The following is a 27,834-nucleotide window of genomic DNA, read 5'->3' as shown; positions in this document are numbered from 1 at the left end:
CTGATTTGAGGAGCGTCTTCTCCCCTGCTGGGGCACCTGTGCCTAAGGTTTCAGGTGGTTGGGCATGCCTTCTCTGAGTGTTCGCCGTCAGACAGGCCGCCTGGCCCTAGAGACCTGCCACATGCCTTCTGAGCCACAAATATTTCACACCGTGAGTTCCCAGTGGCTGCCCTTCCCCCACTTCCATTCCTTTCCACCTCTTCGTCGTTCCTAATCCCACACCTTAATATCCCTTTAGCCACTGTCATCTTACCTTGTCCCTTTCTCATGTGGACCTCTCTCTGGAAGTTCCAAATCTGGGAAGCCTGAATGCAGCTCTAGCTTCAACCTGCTGGGCAAAGGAAAGTGAAATGAATCTCTTTGAATGTTTCCTACATGGCAGAGGTTGTTTGTAGTGCCCTACTCACGCTATTTCATACAAATCTCATGACAATTTGAAAAGGAAATGTTTACCCTTGAAGGTCCTGAGGCCACTCAGGCCTAGATTAGAAAGTGGCAAAACCAGGCTTCAGACCCACCACTGCGTACCTCCAGAGTCCACAGTCTTTGCGTGATTTTGGATGCCTCCGGAGCCCCATTCGGCTTTCCCAGCTTTCTAACCTCATAGCTCTGTTCCCATGCAGACTTGACATTTTGCTTCTTAGACTTTAGAAAAGAAAGATGGTGGCGGGGGTGGGGGGGAAAGAAAGGAAAGGAGGAAAAGAAAAGAACAACCTTCCAGCTTTTTCTTCTGAGGATCATACATCTTTGTAGAATAACTACAACAATAACATAATAACAACTTGTTGCGTGTGCGTGTTTTAACTGGAAGGGGGCATGTGCCATTCAGTGATTATTTAAAAAAAAATGAAGCCATGTAACCATTAGAAAATGATACTGTTTTACACACTGGGAGTGGTGACTGAAGTGATGGTGGTGGAAGGAGCTCCAAGGCCTGGCCTTTCTATGTCCCTTGCAGCCAGAAGCATGTCATGTATAAAGCAAGATAGCAAGATTTCTAGTCTCAGGATTCTGTTGAACATGGTTTGAAAGCCTCCTGATTATTTTTCCTTTTAAAATAAGCAAGCTGAGGCCCAGAGAGGGAAAGTGGCTGGCAAAGTCAGGACTAGTGCCTGGGTCTCCCAGCTTCTATCCCGCAGCTTGTTACAGAAATCCCAGTTTGCGTATTTTTGCACAGACTCCACAGGATGCAGTCCAGGAAGGGATGCAGGCGGAGGTGGAGAAGGAGGAGGGCCTGGGTTTCCACTTCTTCTCCTTCCCCATCACCAACAACCTGAACTCCCAACCCCCGTGGGGAATGGGGTAGGTCAGGGAGAGGACTGACAGGGATTATAGAAAGTGCGATCGAGGGTACAAGAGATCAAGTTTGGTAGCCGACAAGGAAGAGAGGTGAGGCAGAAGATGAGGGGAGGAGGTGAGGTAAACAGAGCAAAGGAGCCGCCTTCCCAGCTCAGGACCAGGGCTGGGCTTGAGTCTGGGCCCTGGTCTCGTTCTAATATCCCCTTGAGCAAGTCCTGGCACTTTTTCCTGCCTGTTTCCTTTGAGGGCTTCTCTGTCACCACCAGTAAGCGTGTACAGGCTACAGGAGAAGCAGTGAAGAGCAGTGTGCTACAGAGAACACTGCACCCCAGGAAACAGAATTAGTTGGACCAGCTCTGCCTGTAAGTAGCTGAATGTCTTGAGGCAACTTAAACGTTTCCTTGAACCTTAGATTCCTTGCCTGTAAAACAGGATGGGGCCAGATGATCTCTAAGGGTCCTTCTGGCTCTGAAAGCAATGATCTGGGGGATGGAACCTGTGGTTAGAGAGCTGGGGAATGGGCAGATGTGGGTTCCAGGGCACCCAGAATTGCAGGCTTAGGAGCTAACAGCAACCAGGCGTTCTGTGGTCTAGCAATCTTGCTTTATAGTTGAGGAAACTGGGCCTAGAAAGGCAAGTGATTTTTTGCTTCTCTCACCTTTATTCCTCTTTTCCCCTGAACGGTAGAGTCTGAAGGTTCAGGGCAAAGCAGTTTTGTGTAGTGGATACATACGCTTTTTTGTTGTTATTTTTCTGAATTATTTTGTTGACTTTCTAAGTTTTTTTTACATAAACAGTAAATGCTTGTTATAAAAATTTCCATTAATACAGGAAGTGAAAAAAGTAAAGAACTGCAAATTGCTGTTATCCTCCCACCCTTACCCCTTAGGTCCCCAGAGGTGTCTCTGTTAACGGTTCAGTGTGTATCCATCCTGATCTTTCCAATGAATGCGCAAACTTGTATGCCTCTCCCCCATAACTGGATTATCATATACATTATTCTAGCATAGACTTTAGAATCAGACATATCTAGAGTCTAATCGCAGCTTATAGCTAATTATTTGAGTGACCTTGCCCAAGTTATTCAACCAGTTTTAGTCTCAATCTCGCCAGGTGTAAAATGAAAATAATAGTAGTATCTACCTGGACTGGCTTGGCGGCTCATGCCTGTAATCCCGGCGCTTTGGAAGGCCGAGCCTGGTGGATCCCTTGAGCTCAGGAGTTCAAGACTAACCTGGGCAATTTAGCAAGACCTCATCTCTAACTAAAACAAAAAAACAAAACACAAAAAAACTCCCCCAAAATTAGCCAGGTGTGGTGGTGTGCGCCTATAGTACCAGCTACTTGGAAGGCTGAGGTGGGAGAATCGCTTGAGCCAGGAAAGACGAGGCTGCAGTGAAATGTGATTGTGCCACTGCACTCCAACCTGAGCAACAGACCGATACCTTGTTTCTGTTAAAGCAAACAAACAAAACAGTATCTACCTTATAGGACTGTGGTGAAGATTTAATGACATTTTATATGAATAGCACTTAACAGTTCCTGGTACTGATAGTAGTAAGCACTACACACACACACACACACACACAGCACAGAATATGTTAGGGGTAGAGTGAAAAGTAGACCCCAAGTTTTCTGACCCTCAATCTCCTCGACTTTCTACCACGTCTGTCTGCTTCTCTCCTAGGTGCCTAGGTGTGGGTTAAGTGCTCACTACTTGTTGAATGAATGATTGAGGTTGTGTGTAAGGGGGTAGATCCAGGGATCTGAGGTCTGTGGAGTTCCTGGGATGCCTGCTCTGGAAAATGGAGGCTTTCACTCTGTGAGTTGGGAGGGTGTGGGCAGTGTGGGTTGGCTGGACCAGCTGTTACTTCAGAGCTCCACGCCTGGAGAGTTGGGCCTCTAGGCAGAGCTGAGGGCCCAGAGTGGCTCTCAGCTTAAAGGATCTTGGCTTAGAAGGAATGTGCAGTGGGCTGCCTCTGCTCAGGAGGGGCTAAAAAAAGCCTCACCCTCCCCTGGGCTTTGTGTGAGGGTTATCAACTGCTCAAGTCAGCTCATCTCTCCGGCTGCTCTGGCATATTTGAGAAGGTCTGTTTCCCTGGTCCTTGTGGGTTTCCACCAATTGGCAGGAAGGGATCAGCCTGTCCTAGAGGTGAAGAGAGAGGTGTGGCGTGAAGGGGAGGGGGCTGGTGGCCCCAAACCTGGTGACAATACACAGTTGTCAGCTGTACCCTGCTGGCGTTTCTTCCTTTTATAGTCAGCAGCAGTTGCTCTTGCTCTCACCCAGCCCCTCTGTGGGGGCTCCTGCCCAGGATAAAAGGGAAGGGAGGCGGCCCAGGCTCCTATCTCATCTCCCAGACGCCACGTCTCTTGGTTTCTTCTTAGATCACTCCTCTGCCGAAGATCCCAACAAGACAACATGGCTCCCAAGAAGCCTGAGCCTAAGAAGGAGGCGGCCAAGCCAGCTCCAGCTCCAGCCCCTGCACCAGCCCCTGCCCCAGCTCCTGAGGCTCCCAAGGAACCTGCCTTTGACCCCAAGAGTGTAAAGGTAAGTGAGGCTCAGCCATTGGGATACAGGTGGGGATGACATTCAGAGTCCTTTTGCTCTGGAGCTTAGAGATCTACTTTATGTGGAGCGGACTGGGATGAGGACTAGGTGTCCCCAGACTGCAGTCCCATGGGGCAGTGGAGCGGGTGTTGGGGTTGATTGATGAGGGAGAGATAGGGTCATAAACCTTTTCCATCAAGAATGAGGTGCTGCTTTGAGGGAGCCCTGTCCTGCTACCCTAGATTTGTGCAGCTAGTTGGGAATGGAGAGAGATACAACCAACCATTCATCCACCCTTTTATAAGGCATTATGAGGACCACCATAGCAAAGTAAAAGAGACTAGCCTTTTCCTAGGAGGTAGTGGGATATCTTTATGGAGAACAGACACAGGGGAGCTGCCAGTGTAACTTGGAGTAAGTGATATAAACAGTCAGGGAATATCCTCCCTGTGCACGGCAGTTTGGGAAAGGCTTCACTCACAAACACTCTTATGGCAGGTGAGGGCAGGGTGGGAAGGAGGTTGTGGTTAAGGTAAGAGGAGCTTGGATTCCTGTCTTCTCTTTCCTTACCCAGACAGGCCTTTCCTTCTGTGGCCTTAGCCTGGGTTCCTATCTGTAGCATGCAGAGGACTGGCCCACCTGGGGCTGAGACCCTCTCTCCAACCGGATCAGGAAGCTGGGCCTGGTTCCTTTGTCCCACCCTGCTCTCCTCACAGAAAACATTCCTCTCCCTGGAGCTGGTGTGGGCCCTGCCTGCTGACTCAGTCATGTTAGACCTCCCAGCTCTCTGGCCCAGCTGCTGAAGGAATGGAACTGGTGGGAGAGGGGCGGGCTGAAGAGAGAGGGGGCCAGAGACCTCTGGAGAGGAGCAGTTTTAAGCTTTGGCACCAGAATGGAAGAGGTCAAGTGGCTACTGGTATGAAGAGCTATTAATAACAGGTTGGGAGTGCTGAACCCCCAGGGATCTCAGCCTCAGGACAGGGCTGGGGGTGGTGAGGTATCAGGTCAAAATAAGAGCACAGGACCAGGTTCCGTGACAAGCAGGCAGGGAAATTAAAACCCAGAGCTCTAGTTGTATGACCTCCCTGCCCTCTGAGAATTCCTCTCATACCCACAGCCGGGATAACCCTACAATTATTATGCCAAAGACCCAGTCCCCACAAGGGGCAGGAGTTAAGGTGGAACTGCTTAGCCAAGAGATGGAGGCAATTGCCCCATTTCTGAACTTGGTTATGGCTCACTCTGGGGAAACTGAGGCTCCTGTAGGACCCCGAAAACACCTGCAGGTTTTCTAGGTCATACATCACTCCCTCTACAAGCTGAGCCTGGCAGGAAAAGCTATTTCCCCCTTCAAGATCCCTCCTCGCCTTCATTTCTGATTTGTTCCCATAAAGCACTGTGCCTTTGGGTGGGTTGCCAGGCCTGGTCCCTGGTGTCTGGGCAACAACTGCCTAGTGGCATCAAACTGGTGTCCTTCCCTTGGTCTGTCACTTCTTTCATTCACTCTCCTCTCTCAATTTCTCACCCATGAGAAATTGCACCCCTGGTTGCAATCCTCTTTTCCATGTCTGCATCTTCATGGGCGTTGTTGGGGGTTGTTGAAGTTGCTTTGAAGTAGAAAAAAAAAAAATAGGTATCTTTATGAGAGCCATTTTCCCTATTATTGTGTTATACTTACCCAGTTCCTTTGATTAGAAGGTTCTTTCCTCCAAGATAGAGCAGAAGCCAGGTAAGGTGACTCATGTTTATAATCCCAACCCTTTGGGAGGCCGAGGCGGGAGGGTCATTTGAGGCCAGGCATTTGAGTCCAGGCCGGGCAACATGGCAAGATCCTTGTCTCTACAAATAAATAAGTAAATTATAAAAAAGATTCGAAGATAGAACAGAAGCAAACTTAACCCCAATGTGTGTAGTTATGACCACATCTATTGAGATTTTATGTTTTTACATTAATTGCTCTTACATGTTTATTCCTGGTACTTAAAGCATTGCAAAGTAAGGCAAACTGTGCCTTTCCTCAGAGAGTGAATGCAGAGCATCCTTCACCCCATCTAGGGGGTTCCTTTAACTTTCTGACCACCCCCCACTTTTGGCAAAGTCTATTCCTGGCCACAGCTAGTTTTTTTTCCAACCCGGTTAACTCCCCACTGCCCCAACCCATCCCCAGCTCATGGCTGCCACCTCTGGGTCCTCATGAATGGAGGTCAGTTCTTGCAGATGAGGAGATGGGATGGGCACAGCACAAGCAGCAGCAGAATTAGTACTAGGAATGATGGCACTTGAAGAAGAGGCTCCAGGATTGGAAGCACCACCAGTGGAGAGGGGATGGGATGGGATGGGGTGGGGTGGGGTGCATAAGGACCAAGAGGTAACATACAAGATCTTAAATCAAAATGGTGACTTGGGCTGGGTGCGGTGGGTCATGCCTGTAATCTCAGCACTTTGGGAGGTGGAGGCAGGTGGATCATGTGAGGTCAGGAGTTCGAGGCCAGCCTGGCCAACGTGGTGAAACCCGGTCTCTACTAAAAATACGAAAATTAGCTGGGCGTTGTGGTGGGCGCCTGTAATCCCAGCTACTGAGGCAGGAGAATTGCTTGAACCTGGGAGGCAGAGGTGGCAGTGAGCCAGGATTGCACCATTGCACTCCAGCCTGGGTGACAAGTGTGAAACTCTCTCTCAAAAAATAAGAATAAAAAAATAAAATAAAATGAAATGATGACTTACACTTGGCCATTGTCATTCACTCTCCTCTTCTGTACTCAGCTTTAAATTATTATGCATTATGAGGGGGAAGTCCAAAATGTATTACTTCCTGCAACAAATACTTTTTCAGTGCTTACTATGTACTGAGCATTTCAGTGAACAATAACAAGAATCCTTGCCTGAGGGAACAGTGGCTTCAAGGAGACAGAGTGCACATAAAGGCATGACTGGAAACAATTAGGAAGCGTGGAGGGCCCATGCTAATTACTCTTGCTGTCCCAGAGTGCCTCAGAGTGTGTCAGAAGGCAAAATGACAACACATTTAGTTTTAAGATCTGAATTGGCTTTTATGTTTGAGTTTAGAATCTGGTAACAACGAGCCAAGCAGAGGAAGTGGTATTATAGACAGAGAAGGGCAGAGGCAAGCAGAAACGAAGAGCAAAATGCAAATTGGTCATTGCAAAGTTACTTTTCTTGTAAACGTTAAAGCAGATGGCACTTTCTTATCACGCTGGCTGAAACTGTCCTGTTTGGGGATCTGGCTATTATCTCTCACTTTCCTGATTTCTTGGAGAATCAGATCAACAACTTAGTTTCAGCTTGGTGATATGGAACTTCAGTATGAGTGAATCTATTTTGGTTTGGTCTATTGGGCCTAGTGTAGGAGCTCAGTACAAACCAACAGCCTCTTATAAATTGTACTTAACTAGGGACGTGTGCGGAAGGAGGGGTTGGAGTGGGATGGGGTGTGGGAAGCCTTCATCGAAGGGAGTGTATTTCAAATCAGAATCAGATAGAAAGAGGAGTCAAAGGGTGGGGAGTGGTGGTGCCCAAAGAGGGCAGAAGTGCAGCTTGTCAGAGGACTATGGACTAGGAAGAGATTGAAGGGGCAACAGGGAGGGCAGTTTGTGGGTGGCTAGGATGAAGAATTTACCTTTGACCCAAAGGCATTGCAATAGGGAGTCCGTGTAGGTTCTACAATTATCTAGGGAATTTTTCTTTCCCTTTCCCTCTTACCTGGAACCATCACTTAATAAGTGGTATTGAGAGAACTTTGGAGTCTGCATTACAGTTGTCCCTCGTTCTCTGTAGGGGATTGGTTCCAGGACCCCCAAGGATACCAAAATCCGAGGATGCTCAAGCCTCCTATGTAAAGTTTGCATATAGTCTACACACAGCCTCCTGTATAATTTAAATCCTCTCTAGGTTGCTTATAATACTTAGTACAATGTAAATACTATGTGATAGTTGTTATGTTATATATTTTTTGTATTATATTTTATTGTCACGTGATTATTTACTGTTTTCTGAATATTTTCAATCCGGAGTTGGTTGAAGCTGGGGAGGAGGGCCGACTGTGTTTTACAGCCTGTCAGTTGTGTCTCATTCAGCAGGAGACTTGTGTTTTACCCTTAGCACAAGTCTCCTTCCTTGCTTATCAGTGGCCTGCTGGAGGTGGCCAGACTGTATTGGAAGCCACTTCTGCTTCTGCTTCCCTTTGGGGACCTTTACAATTGCTTTTAGCAATCCAAGCCCTCACTTCTATTTCCCTCCCCGCAGATAGACTTCACTGCTGACCAGATTGAAGGTGAGTATGGACAACCCCACCTCTCCGTCTCTATTGCATTTTCCTGGAGGACGAGGAGGAGGAGGAGGAAGAAGAAGAGGAGGAGTAGTTGTTGTCCTCATGGTAATAGTAATCACTATCATCATCATAGCAAACCTGTATTGAGCATTTACCATATGTCAGGCACAGTCCTAGGCACTTTATATGGATTCACTCCTTTAATTCTCATAACAACACCATGAGGTAGCAATTGTTACCTCCCCCATGTACAAGTGATAAAACGGAGACACATAGAGATGGGGTGACTTGCGCAGTCTCACATGGCGGTCAGCAGTAAAGCTCAGGTTCAAACTCAGGCAATCTGATTCCAGATCTGTTTTCTCAACTACCCCGCCAGACTGCTTGGAGCACAGCAGATGCTTAACAAAAGTTAGTGCCTTTTTTCCTCCACTCCAAAGATCTATCTAAGATATTTGGAAGCCCTCATTTCTGTTCCCATTATTGAAAAGCCCTCCTTAGTTTACTAGCTTCCTCTCCTGCCGCCATGAAGTCTGCCAAGATGCTAACCCACTAATGGTGGCAGGGCCAATGAAATGTTTTATCACGTGATGCTCCATGTCCCCCAGCTGTAAAGCAGGAGACTCACTGTCATTGCAGCGTATCCCTCTGTTTCCCCCACCAAATGCCTCCAGGACATAAAATTATAGGAATTGGAAGGGACCTTGAACAGTCACCTAATCCAGCCCCCTCATTTTAAGCACATACTCTCTTTTAAAAATCAAATGAATATTTGCACATAGTAAAACAAAAAAGCAAACACACACACACACACACACACTACTTAAAAGTAAATAATAAAAAATAAAAATCCTTTTTTTCCATGCTGATTCCTCTCCCAAAGACAACCACTGTGAACAAGTGTTTACGTATCCTTTCAGAAAAATATATAATGATACACAAGTTTGTGTGTGTGTATGATGAGTGCATACAATTTATACAAATCAAGCCATGTGATACACACTGTCCACCTTTTATTAAATATATACTTGGATTTAGTAATATACAGTATTTGGATATCTTTTCACAATTAACACAAACAGTTCTTTTTTTTTTTTTTTTTTTGAGACAGAGTCTTGCTCTGTCGCCCAGGCTGGAATGCAGTGGCGTGATCTCTGCTCACTGCAACCTCCACCTCCCAGGTTCATGCCATTCTCCTGCCTCAGCCTCCCGAGGAGCTGGGACTACAGGCGCCCACCACCACACCCGGCTAATTTTTTTGTATTTTTAGTAGAGACGGGATTTCACCATGTTAGCCAGGATGGTCTTGATCTCCTGACCTCATGATCTGCCCACCTCGGCCTCCCAAAGTGCTGGGATTACAGGTGTGAGCCACCACGCCCGGCCACACGAACAGTTCTACTTCATTCGTTTAAATAATTATATAGACTCTCACACATAGATGTAACCTTTTAATTTAATCAGTACTATATTGATAGGCTTTCAGATTGTTTCCAGTTGGAGGATATCAGCTTTCTTTTCCCAGGTGGCCTTCCTAGCAGTGGTTTAAAGGATGGTGCATTTTAAATTATAATGGTTATTGCCAGGTTGCTCTCCAAAAAAGTGACACCAGTTTACCCACAAATACAGCGTGAGAGCTGCCATATGCCTTTTGAAACTAGTGAATTGAGCCTGACTCTGTTTTCATAATACTCTGGATACTCACTTGCAGTCAGCATTAATTTTAACGCATTTTAGTTAAATATATACTTACGTGGATATAGAAACACAAGGACACTAGTGAGGACTGGAAAATCAACTAATGATTTAAAATGTTAATTTCCCAAATGGCCAACTGGAACAGATGGTTGTGTCTTTTCAGGGCTGATGGGGAGGGGGTAACTCATTCTGATCTTTTATCCCTCCGACCTTGAAGACATTTTTCCTTCTGTTGAATCAGAATTGTTTTTCCTTTAATTTTACCCCAGCGATCTTTTCATTTGTTTTTTGGTGAAGATGATAATGGTTTTCTCATGTTGTGGTGGAAAGAACATAATGTGGAATTAGGAGACTTTCGTATTAGCCCTAATTCTTCCACTATTGGCCATGAGATTTCTTTAAATCTTCCACTATTGGCCATTTCACTTCTTTAAATCTTAATTTTCTTATCTACGAAGTGAGGGTATTTGGGTTTCAGTTCAGACATTCTAGTCCATTCAGCATCCTCTAGATATCCTCCATCTATTTGGAGATAGTTTTCAAATCCCTCCTAAGATTTATATTCTCTAGGTGACACGCCCCAATTTATTTTATTTTATTTTATTTTATTTTATTTTATTTTATTTTATTTTATTTTATTTTATGCTATCATTTCATTTTATTTTGAGACAAGGTCTTGCTGTGTCACCTAGGCTGGAGTGCAATGGTGCTATCATAGCTCATTGTAACTTTGAATTCCTGGTTTTAAGCAATCTTTTCACCCCAGTCTCCTGAGTAGCTAGTACTACAGGCATGTACCATTGTTTTTATGTTTTGTAGAGATGGGGGTTTTGCTATGTTGCCCAGACTGGGCTCCAACTCCTGGCCTCAAGCAATCCTCTGGCGTCACACAGTGCTGGGATTATACGCATTAAGTCACTGTGCCTGGTCTCCCAGTTTCTTTTGTGCTTTTTTTTTTTTTTTTTTTTTTCTCATAGGAATTAGCTTCTAACCCTTGACTTCCTTCTCATCCCTCTCCAGATTTCTGTATTCTTTTAGAGAGGGGAGTCACTGCTGTAGTAAGCAGGTGACTACACTACTGCAGAGTATTGAGGAAAGGTCTCTTCTGGACCCTTGAACATCACCTCTAATACCTGAAAATCACACTGGCTTTTTTTTTTTTCTAGTTGTAGTCCTAAACATCAGTGTTTGATTTTTTTTATGTGCATACCAGACCCAGCAGGCCAGGTGACAGGTTGGAGCATCAGCAGTTATAACAAGCAGGTGTCCTCCTCTTCCTCCTTCCTCCCCATCATTTCCTTGGTTTCCTTAATAGTTGATCATAAGTCATATCTACATTGGCTTTTAAATGAGGATAATAATACCGATAGCATAAGTTTTTCTCATAAAGATTAATAAAGTGTTCTATGCAAAATTATTTGCTCAGGGCCTGGTTCATGGTAAGTGCTCAAATCATAGGTCATTGTTCTTATTACCCTCCTCTTCAGGTTTCACCCTCTTATTAAGCATCATTACTTTTTTTTTTTTTTTTTTTTGAGAGACAGAATTTTGCTCTTGTTGCCCAGGCTGGAGTGCAATGGTGTGATCTCTGCTCACCGCAAACTCTGCCTCCCGGCTTCAAGTGATGCTCCTGCTTCAGCCTCCCGAGTAGCTGGGATTACAGGTATGCATCACCAGGCCCAGCTAATTTTGTATTTTTAGTATAGATGGGGTTTCTCCGTGTTCATCAGGCTGGTCTCGAACTCCTAACCTCAGGTGATCCTCCCACTTCGGCCTCCCAAAGTACTGGGATTACAGGCGTGAACCATTGTACCAGGCACATCATTACATTTTCTTTTGACGAGACTTCCTCTTTTGTTAAACTTGACCTCACTCTTCTGAATGAACTAGGAGATCAAAAAGTCTGACTTCAGATTCAACTAACAAATATGTATTTATTGAGCACTGAATTTGTGCCAGACACCATGCTAATTGTTTTAAAAGTAAAAAAGATTAAATCCTGGCCAAGTGCAGTGGCTCACACCTGTAATCTCAGCACTTTGGGAGGCTGAAGCAGGTGGATCACTTGAGGTCATGAGTTTGAGACCAGCCTGGCCAATATGGTGAAACCCCATCTCTACCAAGAGTATAAAAAATTAGTTGGGTGTGGTGGCGGGCACCTGTAATCCCAGCTACTAGGGAGGCTGAGGCAGGAGAATTGCTTGAACCTGGGAGGTGGAGGTTGCAGTAAGCTGAGATTGTGCCACTGCACTCCAGCCCAGGTGACAGAGCAAGACTTTGTCTCCAAAAAAAAATAAAAATAAAAATAAAAAAATAAATAAAAAGATTAAATCCTTAAAACAAGGCTATGAGGGAGGTGTTATTTCCTTTTTACAAAGGAGGAAACCAAGGTTCAGTGAGGTTAAATGATTTGGCCAAGATCACACAGTTAAGTGATCCAAATTAGGATTAAACTCAACAAGATAATACTAGCTGCACTGTTTATGCATTTACTATGTTCTGGACATTGTGTTAAAATTTTTTATACATTATTGTATTTATACACATAGTATATTTACATACATTATTATATTAATTTGAATGTAATTTAAGAAACCTATGATAGCCGGGTGCGGTGACTCACACCTGTAATCCCAGCACTTTGGGAGGCCGATGTGCACGGATCACCTGAGGTTGGGAGTTCGAGACCAACCTGACCAACATGGAGAAACCCCATCTCTGCTAAAAATACAAAATTAGCCTGGCGTGGTGGCGCATGCCTGTAATCCCAGCTACTTGGGAGGCTGAGGCAGGAGAATTGCTTGAATCTGGGAGGCGGAGGTTGTGGTAAGCCGAGATCATGCCATTGCACTCCAGCATGGGCAACAAGAGTGAAACTCCATCTCAAAAAAAAAAAAAAATCTAACTAAAAAGAAACCTATGATGTAGGTACCATTTATATAAGAGGTTTTTAGAGGTTAAATATTTATTTGTCCAAAGTCAAGTAAGCAATGGGAATGAAATTTGAACTCAATTATTCAGTAATGTGAAAGAAATGTGGTTTCATGTCTTTTAAATTCATACAAAGCCTAAGAAAGAGTTGAAAGTTAAGGTCCGGGGAATCTTCTGTGATATGTGGAATGATTTGTAAATAATCCATATGCAGCCTCCAGGGAAGAAGTACTTGGAAAGGATTAAAACTGGCTTTTTTTCCCTAAGTGGTTCATGAATTCTTTTTTGGCTTATACTGTTAATCTGCTTAGTAAACCACTTATTTGTGGGTAGCCTAAGGTAACTTCAATGCCCCTCCCAGGCCAAATTACCTCCACTAATGAACTGGTTGAATCCCAATCAATGAAGAATTGGGCCTAGGTGTGGTGACTCACACCTATCATCCCAGCACTTAAGAGGCCAAGGCAGATGGATCACTTGAGGCCAGGAATTTGAGACCAGCCTGGCCAACATGGTGAAACCCAGTCTCTGCTAAAATACAAAAATTAGCCAGGTGTGGTGGTGGTGGTGGGCGCCTGTAATCCCAGCTACTCAGGAGGCTGAGGCACAGGAATTGCTTGAATCTGGGAGGTGGAGGTTGCAGTTAACCGAGATCACAACACTGCACTCCAGCCTGGGTGACAGAGCGAGACTCTGTCTCGAACAAAAACAAAACAAAAACAAATCAATGAAGAGTTAAGGGTCTTTGAAAAGGGGACCAGGAGTGCCTTCCTTTGGTCTTGCTGCAGGGATATTTGCCCTGCTGCCTTCAAGGAGTCCAGTCCCTATGGTTCTGGGCTGGTAAGTAGGAAACAGAACTAGGAAACAGTTGTAACCACCATTTGTCGATTCCCTTACCATAAGCTGGACATTGCTCGGCGTGCTTTGTGATCCCATCTGCAACCCGCTCAAGTGATCACTGTATCTCCACTTAGAGCTAAGAAAATGAGGGCCCACAGAGGTTTAGTTTGCCCCAGGCCGTATGCCAGTGGATGGCAGAGCTGGGGTGGTCTGACAACTGCCTCATCAGGCCTGGGAGCCGCCTTTCAGCCTGGAACAGGCAGTACTGATAATAGCTGACTTTCCAGCGGTCTTATCACTTTGTAAAATGCTTCCACACACTGCGACCTCCCTTCGCTCTCACAGTGACAGGGCCAGGGAGTGGGGTGGAGTTGTCACTCCCTTGGTGTGCACAGGAAGCTGAGACCCAGCCCAGCTTATCCTGCACTCTGAGGCAGAGCCAAGATGAGAATTTAGGAATCCTCAGTTCCAGGCCAGTGCTATTTTCACTTGTCTGTCATTTCAGCAGTCAGGAACCTCACCTACACCAGAGCAGGATGTGTGGGTGGGAGGGGTGGAAACCAGGGAGATATTTGAATTTTTTTTTTTTTTTTTTTTGAGATGGAGTCTCACTCTGTCATCCAGGCTAGAGTGCAGTGGTACTATCTTGGCTCACTGCAACCTCTGCCTCCCAAGCTCAAGCGATTCTCGTGCTGCAGCCTCCCAACGTTCGAATTTTATAACAATGAAGCAATAGAAGAGACCCCAGGCCCAGCCCTAGAATGGGTCGTGGAGGCACCAGGCTGCCTCTTGGTTTGGCAGAAGATGAGATGGGGACGGGTTTGAGGAAGGGCCTAGGCTAATGGACAAAGAGAAATATTGGAATATTTTAACAACCACACGCACCTACTATTCAGCTTGGTGGAGGCTGATTGGCCACCAGCCACCACCTTTAATAGGGATTGCGGGGTATGGCTGGGTCTTCTCTTCACAGAGTTCAAAGAGGCCTTTTCATTGTTTGATCGGACCCCAACTGGAGAGATGAAGATCACCTACGGCCAGTGCGGGGATGTACTGCGGGCCCTGGGTCAGAACCCTACCAATGCCGAGGTGCTGCGCGTGCTGGGCAAGCCCAAGCCCGAAGGTCAGTGCGTCTGCATGGCAGACCTCTCCCAGGGTCCAACTTGCAGCTCCTGGGCTCCCTCCTTGTCCAGATTTTCTCTGCCATCTGGGCTCTCTCTTCTCCCGCTTTAGCCCCTCCGGACCAGCCTCCCCTACCCAGCTTACCCTAGTCCCACTTTGAGAATTTTTCTAGACGTCCCGTACTTAAGTGACCCTGGAGGAAGGTAGCCTGGGCTGGTTTCCCTCACGAGGTTGGGAGCTCCTGTGGGGCAGGAGCTACATTCTGTTGCCTCAGTGTCTGAGGAAGGCTGGGTGGGAATCTGGAAATCTGGTAACTGATGGTTCTCACTCCCCAGCCCAGGAGCTCTCAGGAGAGGCATCTGTCACAGTACCCAGTATCCTGTGGTGGCCATCGTGAGCTGTATTACAAATAATTTGTTTCTAATAATGGTTAGAGTACTGACTTTTACAAATTGTTTGATATGAATTAGAGCAGCTTCAAGATTCTTAGCTCTACATGCTGCCTCTTGCATTCATTTGCTTTTCAATAGGTTTTGGTGAGTGAGTGTTTAGAAAGTGGTGCAAACGATTCTTTTGTAGCTCATAAGTGCGATCGTTGAGTGTTCATACTCATGTGTGAGCTGTGCCTCCGTCAGTCCTTGTTACGGCAGATGAAAAGTGGTGCAAGGGCGTGTGTCCCATTTGTAATGTCATCTGTCATGTGTGCCAGTCAAGTTAACAGCTGCTCTAAAACACACACACATGCTTCTCCTCAGTGGTGTTGACATGGGATTTGGGGTGGGGTGAGCCTCTCAGCAAGGGTGGGCCATCTCTGGAGGCTTCCTGGGTCCCATATTGGTTCCCCCCTCCATCCCTTGGTTCTGGCCCTTTCCCCTTCTCCTCTGGCTGAAGATAACCGCGGGGGTGAAGGATGTGGGCAGGAAAGGACCAGAGGGCTAGGAGCCTGCGTCTCAGAAGTCAGAAGCAAGTCCTGGGTGCTTATAAAAGAAGGAAATGCCCACATTTGTGGTATTTAAAAGTAGTTTGCCTCTATTAAATTAAAGCTTTTTAACACACTACCATGTGGGAGAAGTGCGCTGTTCACAAGAGAACTGCGAATTTATAAAAATTATTGATTCAGAGTAGCTTTAAGCAGTGTGCTCTAGTGATGGGACCCCATGCAGAGTGGTGCAAACATTTCTTTTTTCAGTCCTGTCTGTTTGCCCCTGTGATTATAGGTCTGTCACATGTCAAGGGTCTAAATTGAGTGTGAGGCCCGGGCTGCGTGGCACTTCGGGCCCCTCACATCCTGCTGCTGCCACCCTCAGCTCCTTTACCTGGTTGGCCACCTGGTGCTCAGAGGTCTGGGTGGAGGGCTCCTTCTTCCTTCCACCCTACTCCTTTCACTGAGAAAAGAAGGCCCCTGAGACTGTCTCCCCAGCCCCCAGTCCCCTGCCTTGCTTGGATGGGCAGCTCTGTGTTCTCCAGGAGCACTAATGGGTATACCACCCAGAAGTGGCTATAGCCCAAGCCCTGGGTGCTGCCAGACTTGGGGTGAGGCCCCCTCTTGACCCTCTGCTCCCCTGAGCACCAGCTCACATTGCTTTCTCTTTCTCTACCCTGCCTGCCTAAAGAGATGAATGTCAAGATGCTGGACTTTGAGACGTTCTTGCCCATCCTGCAGCACATCTCCCGCAACAAGGAGCAGGGCACCTATGAGGACTTTGTGGAGGGCCTTCGTGTCTTTGACAAGGAGAGCAATGGCACAGTCATGGGTGCTGAGCTTCGGCACGTCCTTGCCACCCTGGGTATGCCAGCTGGGTAGAGATGAAGACCAAGTGGGAGGAATGGAGGGGTGGGAGGTGCCAAGGTGACATATACTGGTTGGGTTGGGGGGTGGTATACAAAGGTCTTTGCATCCTGAGGATAATGACCTGATCCAGGCCCTGCCTCCCTGGGCTCTGCAAGAACAACCATCCCCAGTTGGGTTTGTTCAGCAGGTACCAGGGTTTGGGAGAGGAGGGGAGAGCAGGTTGGCAGAGCAGGGGTTACTGCTGAGGCCTGAGAGGTGGGACTCAGGGCTTCTTTCCTTGTCTTTGCCTGAAACACTGAGGCCCTGGCAGCTGTAAGGCAGGGGGGAGACTTCGGAGACTGGGCAAGACCTTAAGACCCTTGACCCCACCCTTCAAAGCATCTGGGGGAGGCTTGGTTTGAACCACTTCCCAGATCCAGGCAGTCTTGAACCTTCAGACTTATGGGGATATTTGGGTATTGCCAGTTCCTCCTTTGCCATCTGTAATTAAGAGTGCACCACCTCCCAAACCCATTGCAGGAGAGAAGATGACTGAGGCTGAAGTGGAGCAGCTGTTAGCTGGGCAAGAGGATGCCAACGGCTGCATCAATTATGAAGGTATTAAGCCACGCCTTGCTTCCCAGGGCAGCCAGGGATGGTAGGGTGGGAACAGCTTGGTGGGGTAGGCCCAGGAACTGGGGAGTGTGTGTCTGATGTGGGCTTTGGTAGACCCCCTATTGGATGTTGTTCTTTTCCATCTTGTGAGTGAACCTCCTAGTGTAATGGTGGGAGCATGGATTTTGCAGCTAGCTCTGTGATATATTAGCTGGTGGACTCGATTAAGTCACTTATTTTCTCTGAGCCTCAGTTTTCCCATCTGAGGGATAGGGGTGTGCTGGCACCTTTCTCAAGGCTGTGGGAATTTATAGCGATAATGTAGTTCATTCCATTTGTGTTGAGAATGAGCACAGAGAGTGGGCACAGAGCAGAGTTTAAATGTTTGCCCTTCTTCCACCTTCTCCCCACCAACCCCCAAATAAGACAGTCTGGAGAAAGGAGAGTGGGAGGGTTGGAAATCAGGCAGTGTGGAGAAGGGACAAGTGGTTTATGGGCCTAGAGGTGCTGAGCCATACGGCAGCTGATTTTCACTTCTTTCCTAGCCTTTGTCAAGCACATCATGTCGGGGTGAAGCAGAGTCTTCCAGGTGAGTGCAGCCTCCACTCCCCGGTCCCTTCTGGGGTCACTTAGGGCCTTAAGAATACCACCACATGCTCTAGAAGGCATCTGCCCCAGCCCTGACCTCTTAAGAGGAAACCACTTGGGATCAGGACGTGAGGACAGCCCTGCTCACTCACCATCTCCTGTCTCCTGCCTGCCCTTGCCTGTTCTCCCTGTCTTGACCCTGTCAGTCACATCCTCTTGCCTCTCCCAGGATCTCTCAAGGCAACACCCTTCCCTCAGGCCTGAGGTCTCCTGTACAGGCTCCTGGGAGTGAGAAAACTAGATCCCAAGTGGAAGAGAGAGTCCCTGGCCTGTGCTCTTGACCCTGTTCTTCCTCGCTTCTTTCCCTAGGTTCTCCCTGTGATCCCCCTGGGTGTGGTAAGGGGCTGGGTATAGGAGGCTGAAATGCCCTTTCCACCTAGCACTTTCTTTCAGGTGCCTGGCCCTTGGCCTTAGCCATACCAGGGTGAGTTAGAGAGAGGCCCCGGATGGTTGAGCTGAGATGGAGTCCTCGACTTATCACCACGCCACTGCCCCAAGGACCTTACAGGCCCTCCCTGTTAATAAACTGCTCCAATACAGCCAGGCTGGGCTCCGGGATTATGACCAGTCTCTGTTTTGTTTGTTTTTTAAAAAACTAATTAACAGATTGAGTTTTTTGTGGTATGTGTGTGATAATGTCACCTGCGGTCTCATGTGTGCTCAGAGAAATGAGTAGCATCTGGGAGCTAGGAGACAAGGACAAAAGCCTGTAGATCTAGAGATATTGGGGTCAGACTCAGGAGAGCAAGCTCTGGAAGGCCAGTAGCTTGAGGAGTTGTCACCTGGAGGAGTTTCATTCCCTTCTGGCTCACCCTCTACCTTATCACACCTCCAGGTGGCAGGCAGAGAGGGGCCAGGCTGAGGCAGGGACTCCTCCTGTGGTCCTTGCTGTTGCTGCTTTTAAACAAAAATTGTTGTAAAATACACATAATATAAAATTTACCTTCTTAACCATTTTTAAGCATACAATTCAGTCGAGTAAGCTATATTCACATTGTCATGTAGTGGTATTAGTCTCTTTTCATGCTGCTGATAAAGACATACCTGAAACTGGGAAGAAAAAGAGGTTTATTGGACTTACAGTTCCACATGGCTGGGGAGGCCTCACAATCATGGTGGAAGGCAAGGAGGAGCAAAGGCACACCTTACACGGATGGCGGCAGGCAAAGAGAGCTTGTGCAGGGAAATTCCTGTTTTAAAAACCATCAGATCTTGTAGACTTATTCACTATCGCGAGAACAGCATGGGAAAAACCTGACCCCATGATTCAGTTACCTCCTACTGGGTCCCTCCCATAACACGTGGGAATTCAAGATGAGATTTGAGTGGGGACACAGCTAAACCATATCAGTAATCAATCTCCAGAACCTTTTCATTTCCACCAGCAGAAACTCCGTACTCATTAAACTACTCCCCATTCCCTCCTTCCCCCAGCCCCTGGCAATCAGCATTCTACTTTCCATTTCTATGAATTTGACCTCTCTAGATAAGTGAAATCAGACAGTGTTTGTCTTTTGTGGCTGGCTTATTTCACTTAGCACAATGTCCTCATGTTCCTTTTTTAAGGTGTAATCATATCCCATTGTATAGATGGACCATGGTTTGGTTTGATCGTTGCTTTTTTAGGTGCCTCTTCCTCTGAGTGCAAAGTTCCCGGTACTTGGTTCAGTCCTGCCTGTTCTGGACATCTCATTTACTCCAGACACAGGATTCCAGCTCAATGCCTTGGAAAGAGTCAGGGTCAGAGGTCATGAACCTCAGGCTGAGAGGGAAGGGGAGTGGGTAGAGGCATGTGGGAAAAGGAGACACCTGAAAACTAGCAATTGGGAAGGAGCAAGATGATGTCATGATGTTAAAGACACACGTATATGAGTAGAAATATTTAAATGGGAGCACAGGGGTCCAGTCATCCCAGAAAGGGAGTCCCTACATCCCTGAGAACTCCCCAAGGTGAAATAAATCCTTCCCATGGCCTATTGCATAACTGTCAAGCATCCAGCCACAGAACTCTGTGGAACATCTATGAATTCAGCCAAGACTGCCTGCCTGTTATGGGAAGCTGAGCACCACAAGCCCAAGTTTGCCCTTCTTAGAATTTATAGTCTCGCTGGGGAGACAAGGCCAAGATCTATGTATATGCCCTTTGTTTCCCAGATTTTCTTTTAGGAAGGGTTTCAGCTTTGGGAGTGATTGGTTGAATCTCAAAATCAGGGATCTTCATACAGTTGAGGAGTTCATTGAATCCAGTGGTTCTCAAACTTTGGTTTAGCCCCATAGCCTTTTGTTCAGACTAAATTTTATAAGGAAGTCAGTGCATGAAGCTGAAGAACACAGCTTCTTTGGCTGAGGAGGAGAGGGCTGGGTTCAGGCTTCTTGGAGCCTCTAACTGGGCTCCTTGGAGCAGAGCCAGTTCACTGATTAGTCAGACTTCCTAAGTGTCGAAATCAGGAAAGCAGATCCTTAAAGGTGAAGTGACTTAATCAAGGTCACAGCTAATGTTGACAAGGTCCCTTGAATTCTACTTTTTCCTCAATTTTCAACACACCATTTTCAACCTGCCTTTGAAATGTTTTCCAAGCTTGGCTCCTAGGACTCTCTTCCTTGTCCCTACCTCTCAGACTGCTCTTATTAACCTCACTTTCTGCTTCTTTTCTTTAAATCACACCCCCAACTTGAGATGCCAACGTTCTCCTTAGCACTGGGACCTTGTCAGGTTTTCCTCCTTCCCTTCTTTTCCTTCTTTTTTAACATTTATTTTAGGCTCAGGGGTACCTGTGCAGGTTTGTTACACAGGTAAATTGCATGTCTCAGGGGTTTGTTGTACAGATTATTTCACCACTCAGGTAAAACACATAGTACCTGATAGGTAGTTTTTTGATCCTCACCCTCCTCCCTGTCTTCTTTCTTTCTTCAGCAAGTATTTATTACCCACTGTATTGATTTGTGAAGAACTGGAGTTAAGGTTCCCAGTGATTTGAAAACTGAAAGTGGTTTCCTTGCTCAAAGTAGGTTACTGTTCACTTAAGCAAGCACATAAGTAACCAGGGATAAACAGGGAATGATCCCCAAATAGCGTAGGGATAACTCCATCTATGTAACATATAGTGTAAGTTTTAAGGAACCAATAAAAGGAGGAACCGGAAGGAAGTGAAGCATTACAAGTATTTTCTCTGGGAGAAGGGCTTTCAGTGAGACCTTAAAGGAAAAGGTGCCCCAAGGTTGGTGCTTAGGCCCAGGGAGAAGAAGAGCATGAACAGAGGTCATGGCTCACTCACTAATTCAACAGATGCCCACTGGGTACCTGCTGTGCACATGGCACTGGCATGAGCCTTGGGGATATACTGAACCACACAGACATGGCCCTTATCCTCATGAAGCTTTCAGTCTAGTGAGAAGACAGACATTAGTTATAATCATGTGACAACATCAGCCAACATTTGTTGAACACAGTATTAAGATTATATTTGGCTGTGCGTATGGAGACCAAAACACAGCGGCTTAAGAGACATGGAGGTGCGTTTCTTCCTCCCATTGCAATCCGGAGATTGGCAGTCCATGGCTGGCACAGCTGGCATGCTCCACATGGGTCCTCAGGGACCCAAGTTCTTTTATCGTACGGCGTCTCAGTGTGTGACCTCTACACATGGTCTAAGACGCTCCTCCGGCTCAGCCATCACTTCCACCGAGGGAATAGTTCAGGAAGCATTTTCTTTTCTTTTTTCTTTTTTTTTGAAATGGGGTCTCACTCTGTGACCCAGGCTGGAGTGCAGTGGCACAATCTCGGCTCACTGCAACCTCTGCCTCCCAGTTCAAGCGATTCTCCTGCCTCAGCCTCTGGAGTAGCTGGGATTACAGGCACACGCCACCACACCTGGCTAATTTTTTGTATTTTTAGCGGAGGTGGGGTTTCACCATGTTGGCCAGGCTGGTCGCAAGCTCCTGACCTCAGGTGATCCACCTGCCTTGGCCTCCCCAAGTGCTGGGATTACAGGTGTGAGCCACCGCACCTGGCCAGGAAGCATTTTCTACTTGACAAACCTCCTTGGGAACCAACTTACTTGCTACCTCCGTGGTTTTGGGCTTGTTTATCTGAAGACAGAAGAGACTCTTGTCCTCCTAGTCATCCTTTCCCCAACCCCGTACTTTGCCCGGCCCATAACGAAGGTTCGGCACTTGCCCCTCCTGGGAAGAGGTATGCATAAAAAGTGACTAAATAAAGTTCACGATTTTCTTCAACTAGACTGACTTCCACTATTTCCTACCAGATCCAGACCACGTACAGTTGACCCTTGAACAGCATGGGCTTGAACTGTGTGGATCCATTTATATACAGATATTTTTCAATAAAATGTACACTGAGTGTGCCTGTCCCTCCTGCGTCTCCTTTCACCTTCACCTCCTCTTCCACCTCTGCCACCCTGGGACCGCAAGACCAACCCTTCCTCCTCCTTAGCCTACTCGACATGAAGATGAGGAAGATGAAGGCCTTGAAAATTATCCACTTCTACTTAGTAGTAAATATATTTTCTTTTCCTTATGATTTTCTTAACATTTTCTTTTCTCCAACTTACTTTATTAAAGAATGCAGTCTATAATATATATATACACAAAATGTATGTTAATTGACTGTTTATGTTTTTGGTAAGGCTTCCAGTCAACAGTAGGCCATTCATAGTTAAGTTTTTGGGGAATCAAAAACTTTTGCACATTTTGGATTGCATGTGGGTTGGTGCCCCCAACCTCCACGTTGTTCATGGGTCAACTGCAGTTTATGGAAATAGGACTGAGCCCACTGGGGGCCCTTCCACCACCCTGAGGGGTTCCTGAATGAGGGCCTGAGAAGGCGGCATCTCAGGCAGGATGAGTGTGAGTAAGTGGGCCAGAAGGAGGAGGGGAAAGACGTCCCAGCTCTGGGGAAGATTTAAGGGGGGCTCTGGCCTGCAGCCAGCAACGGCACCATCCTGAGGGGATGATGACACATGAGGGGACACAGGGAAGCTCCTTCTCTGGAAAGAGAGTATGGCTGTGTGTTCCCTAAAGGCCAGGCTCTCTGCTCCCTGTGGACAGATGCTGGGGAGAAAGTTGCCCAGAAAGTTGTCAGAGAGAATGGATATCTTCATGGGAATTTCACACTGTCAGAGGAACGAACAGCCAGTGACCTTCAGGAGGGAGGTGGGAAAGGAGCAGAGGAGAGAGGGTATTCAGGGCCCTTCTCTAAGTCTCCTCCCTATCCACTGCCACAGGCCCCTGACAGAGGCCAGAGCCTCTACTACCCCGCAGAGAGAAAATGAACAAAGCAGTCACTAGAGCTAAGATGATCATCAGATGAGGTCCCCTAATGTCAAAGGTGAATTTCAGAGAGATGATAATAAAGAGCATCATCAACTTCCTGAGCACCCACTATGTGCTGGCACTGTGCTAAGCAATTCTATCATTCTCTCATAGCGGTTTAGGAGTTTATGTATTTATTAATTAAAAATAATTATTAATTTAAAAATATATAGGAAGAATAATAACAAACTCGACTCATGATTTTTCTAGTTTCCCCTCTCCAGTTAAAGATTGTAGCATGGGCCAGGCACAGTGGCTCATGCCTGAAATCCCAACACTTTGGGAGGCCAATGTGGGCAGATCACCTGAGTTCAGGAGTTCAAGACCAGCTTGGCCAACATGGTGAAACCCTGTTTCTGCTAAAAATACAAAAATTAGCTGGGCGTGGTGTTGGATGCCTGTAATCCCAGCTACTCAGGAGGCTGAGGCAGGAGAATCACTTGAACCAGGGATGTAGAGGTTGCAGTGAACTGAGATCGCACCACTGGACTCCAGCCTGGACAACAGAGTGAGACTCCATCTTAAAAAAAAATAAGGCCGGGTGCGGTGGCCCGGCACTTTGGGAGGCCGAAGCAGGTGGATCACAAGGGTAGGAGTTCGAGACCAGCCTGGCAAACATGGTGAAACCCCGTCTCTACTAAAAATACACAGATTAGCCAGGTGCGGTAGTGGGTGCCTGTAATCCCAGCTACTTGGGAGGCTGAGGCAGGAGAATTGCTTAAACCTGGCAGGCAGAGGTTGCAGTGAGCTGAGATGGCACCACTGCACTCCAGCCTGTGTGACAGAGCAAGACTCTGTCTCAGGGGTGGGGCTGGTAGTGGGGGGGAGGGGGTGGCGAGAAAAAGAAAAAAGAAAAAAAGATGGTAGCATGGTATATTAATTTTTCTAAAACACCATTTTAATCAAATTTCTTCCCCAATTAGGACTTAAAAGAGCTCCTATCCTCTACTGGGTCATTTCCAAACCTTTCTATCTAATTTCTAAGACCTTCCTTTATTTGCCCCAAATTTGCTAGAGGCACCACTGGCTGAAGCCAGTTGACCTTTCTTCCTGTTAGCTCCCCAGTGCTGCTTCCCTCTTCTCCTCTCTCCTTACCCCACGACCTCTTGATTCATCTTGTTCCTCTCTCCTGATATGTGCCCCATTCTGCTCATCCACGTTATTCCCACCCTTGCAGATGCAAGTCAGGCTCACCCCTTCCCTAGAGATTTTCCCATCTGTATTAATTAGTGACGGTCACAATTTAGTCTCCCTAACACAGTCGCCAGATTGGAACTGTAGAGCTTCAGGAGGCCCTGCAGACTTCTAGTAGAGTGTAATCACCTGAGGGCCACGGTTAGCAGAATGTCATCAGGCGTTTGGCATCCTACACAAACTCCGTTGACCGGGGCATTTGGGGAACACTGTGTTGGTGGAGGGGGCTGGAGGTGCAATACCTACCTTCCACCACTAGATGACAAACTTGCAACAGCGAGCTTCCAACAGGACGCCCACGTTTGGGATTCACACACGTTCCGGAGACGCAGAAGAAAACCGATTGCCATCCCGGGCTGAAAGCAAACTTAAGAAGTCACTTAGTCCGTCTCTTTGCCTTCAAACAAATGCAGTTTTTGTTTACTTTTAAAGACTCACAGCAATTCGTTCGCTCGCTTCAGTACACCCACAAAGGTTTTGCAATGAGGGGTCATAGAGAGGACACTTGCGGACATGTGGGGACCCGGTCAAGTCACATCCCCACTCAGCCTCAGTCCACACATTGCAAAATGACGGAGTCGATTAGACCATGATTCATGTCCCTTCCAGCTCTCTGATACTAATCATTTAGCATTCAACAGCTCCCTCTCACTCCAGTCAGCCTTAGTCCATGTGTTTTATTTTGAACCTTATTGTATATGTGTGTTTAGAACCTTCAGAGGTGGGAAGCATTCATTCAAAATAAATTTTTGAGTGCACAGCAGTAGGTACTTCAGGATATAAAAACAAAGTCATCTGTGGTCTCTCCCTCTATGAGTTTATACTCTACTTGAGGGAAAAAAATATGTAAGCGGAGTGAACTATACTAAAAGACAAAATAATCGAAATGACACTAGGCGGTATATGTCTAAGGAGCAAGGGAGAGGTGTGGGACCAGAACACTAGGAGTTCAGAGGAGGAGTGGTGGTCAGGGAGGGCTTCAAGGAAGAGGGGTGGCAAGCTCTGATGGGATATCAATAGACAAGAACTCAGGAACCGCCATCTTCCAGTAATTCGCCAAAATGACGAACACAAAGGGAAAGAGGAGAGGCACCCGATATATGTTCTCTAGGCCTTTTAGAAAACATGGAGTTGTTCCTTTGGCCACATATATGCGAATCTATAAGAAAGGTGATATCGTAGACATCAAGGGAATGGGTACTGTTCAAAAAGGAATGCCCCACAAGTGTTACCATGGCAAAACTGGGAGAGTCTACAATGTTACCCAGCATGCTGTTGGCATTGTTGTAAACAAACAAGTTAAGGGCAAGATTCTTGCCAAGAGAATTAATGTGCGTATTGAGCACATTAAGCACTCTAAGAGCCGAGATAGCTTCCTGAAACGCGTGAAGGAAAATGATCAGAAAAAGAAAGAAGCCAAAGAGAAAGGTACCTGGGTTCAACTGAAGCGCCAGCCTGCTCCACCCAGAGAAGCACACTTTGTGAGAACCAATGGGAAGGAGCCTGAGCTGCTGGAACCTATTCCCTATGAATTCATGGCATAATAGGTGTTAAAAAAATAAATAAATAAAAGACCTCTGGGCTGAAAAAAAAAAAAAAAAAAAAAAAAAACCTCAGGGAGCTGGGTTCCAGTAAGGAGGCACAGGATGCCTTCATCTTTGCCAACATAACCACAGTTCCTGCCTTTTAGAATTTGGGTAAAAAGAAGTAAAGAAGAATAAAAGAAGAGTGAGAAAAAGAACTGGAGAATGGGATGGAGGCAAGGAAAAGGAAAAAAAGACAAGGTGGAGCGGGGAGCACCAATTCACTGTGGAGTGATGTGTACCCTTTCAGAGGCAGAGAAGCCAAGTGAAACAATCTGAAGATAGGTCAGGCGTGGTGACTCTTGCCTAATCCCAGCACTTTTGGAGGCTGAGCAGGGTCAATCCCTTGAGCCCAGGAGGTCGATACCGGCCTGGGCAATGTGGCGAAACCCTGTCTCTACAAAAAATAGAAAAATTAGCCAGGCATGCCTGTCGTTCCAGCTACGTGGGAGACTGAGGTGGGAAGATCACCTGTTCCCCCCCGGGAAGGTTGAGGCTGCAGTGAGCTGTGATTGCACCACACTGTGCTCCAGCCTGGGCAATGAAGTAAAACCCTGTCTAAAAAAAAAAAAAAAAAAAAAAAAATCTGAAGGTGAGTTGAGAGTCACTGATGGACATAAAGTTGTGGCATAGAGTTGTGAGAACAAAGCCAAAAAGACATAAGTCTAAAATGAAATGAAAATGTTTATATGTTAAAACCAACAAATATATGCTTTTACTTATGTTCAGAGCAAGAAGAACAGGAAGGGCATTGTCCTTTATGCTAACAGTGTGACATTAGTAGAACTCAACCTCTATTTTGACCTCAGTTTCATCTTTTCTGTCAAGGAGATTAATCTTCTGACTCTAAAATACAAAAATACGTAGCTTAGAGGGAACTGAGGCCCAAGATAAAACAGGTTTCAGAGCAAATGGCCACATAATACGGATTCAAGAATCTTCACTTAGAACAAGCACCTGCTGGAGAGTACTTGGCTGAGAAATGGGGAAACAGCAACTTCTATCATGAGAAATTGCCTTTACATTTTTTCTGGGTCACTTTGGGGGCAAATCCAGGATGAGGGGATGAAAACCTCAGGGATATAGATGTCAGATCCCTACTAGGAAAAACTTAATGTCAATTAGAGGTTTTCCCAAATGGAATGGTCTACTTTGCAAAGTAGTGAGTCCCATGTCATGGTAGGTATCCAAGTGAACACTAGCAAATATTTCATGGGTTTTTATGGCAGAATTTGAACTAATGGTCTCTTCCAACCCTGAAACCTATGATTCTGTAATTCTACAAGATTAGGGGAGAAAAGAATGAGTGCTTTCGCAGCTCACCTTCAGAATTATTATTTTTTAAATAGGGTTTCACTTCATTGCTCAGGCTGGAGCACATCATGGTGCAATCACGGCTCACTGTAGCCTCAGCCTTCCTGGGGGGGAGCAGGTGATCTTCCCACCTCAGTCTCCCACGTAGCTGGGTCTAAAAAAAAAAAAACTGAAGGTGAGCTGAAAGGCACTGATGGACATAAAGTTGTGGCATAGAGCTGTGAGAACAATCCAAGAAGACATAACTCTAAAGTGAAATGAAAATGTTTATATGTTAAAACCAACAAATACATGCTTTTACTTATGTGCCTGGCTAATTTTTCTATTTTTTGTAGAGACAGGGTTTTGCCACATTGCCCAGGCTGGTCTCGACCTCCTGAGCTCAAGGGATTGGCCCTGCTCAGCCTCCGAAAGTGCTGGGATTACAGGTATGAGCCACCGCGCCTGACCTATCTTCAGATTGTTTCACTTGGCTTCTCTGCCTCTGAACGGGTACACATCACTCCACAGTGAATTGGTGCTCCCCGCTCCACCCTGTCTTTCTTCCCTTTTCCTCGCCTCCATCTCATTCTCCAGTTCTCTTTCTCACTCTTCTTTTATTCTTCCTTACTTTTTTTTTAACCCAAATCCTAAAAGGTAGGAACTGTGGTTA

General features: G+C 46.5%; 2 protein-coding genes and 1 pseudogene across 3 annotated transcripts; all 3 read left to right on the top strand.

The window, feature by feature from the left end:
* The first annotated feature begins 26 nt into the window (after positions 1-26).
* On the top strand, positions 27-22,084 carry MYL4 (myosin light chain 4). Of its 2 annotated transcripts, none has more exons than XM_008012288.3 (8): positions 27-151; positions 3,685-3,847; positions 8,111-8,138; positions 14,578-14,727; positions 16,340-16,513; positions 17,038-17,115; positions 17,658-17,701; positions 18,154-18,324. In XM_008012288.3, the coding sequence occupies exons 2-7, from the start codon at positions 3,719-3,721 to the stop codon at positions 17,684-17,686; spliced, it is 588 nt and encodes a 195-aa protein (XP_008010479.2). In that variant the 5' UTR covers positions 27-151; positions 3,685-3,718; the 3' UTR covers positions 17,687-17,701; positions 18,154-18,324. The 2 variants fall into 2 exon arrangements, with proteins under 2 accessions (XP_008010479.2, XP_072861672.1); XM_073005571.1 differs by lacking the exon at positions 18,154-18,324 and adding an exon at positions 22,026-22,084 and having other exon boundaries at positions 61-151.
* On the top strand, positions 15,294-15,413 carry LOC119622237 (small nucleolar RNA U13; annotated as a pseudogene).
* A 3,214-nt stretch (positions 22,085-25,298) lies between the features above and the next one.
* Positions 25,299-25,860, top strand: LOC103243276 (large ribosomal subunit protein eL21). The gene has a single exon (XM_008012291.3). It carries the CDS (start codon positions 25,347-25,349, stop codon positions 25,827-25,829), a length of 483 nt encoding a protein of 160 aa, XP_008010482.1. The 5' UTR covers positions 25,299-25,346; the 3' UTR covers positions 25,830-25,860.
* The last annotated feature ends 1,974 nt before the right edge of the window (positions 25,861-27,834 follow it).

The sequence above is a fragment of the Chlorocebus sabaeus genome, chromosome 16 (genome assembly GCF_047675955.1).
Source record: "Chlorocebus sabaeus isolate Y175 chromosome 16, mChlSab1.0.hap1, whole genome shotgun sequence".
Taxonomy (NCBI): domain Eukaryota; kingdom Metazoa; phylum Chordata; class Mammalia; order Primates; family Cercopithecidae; genus Chlorocebus; species Chlorocebus sabaeus.
The sequence above is the reverse complement of the archived record's forward strand: the minus strand, read 5'-3'. Positions and strand labels throughout refer to the sequence as shown.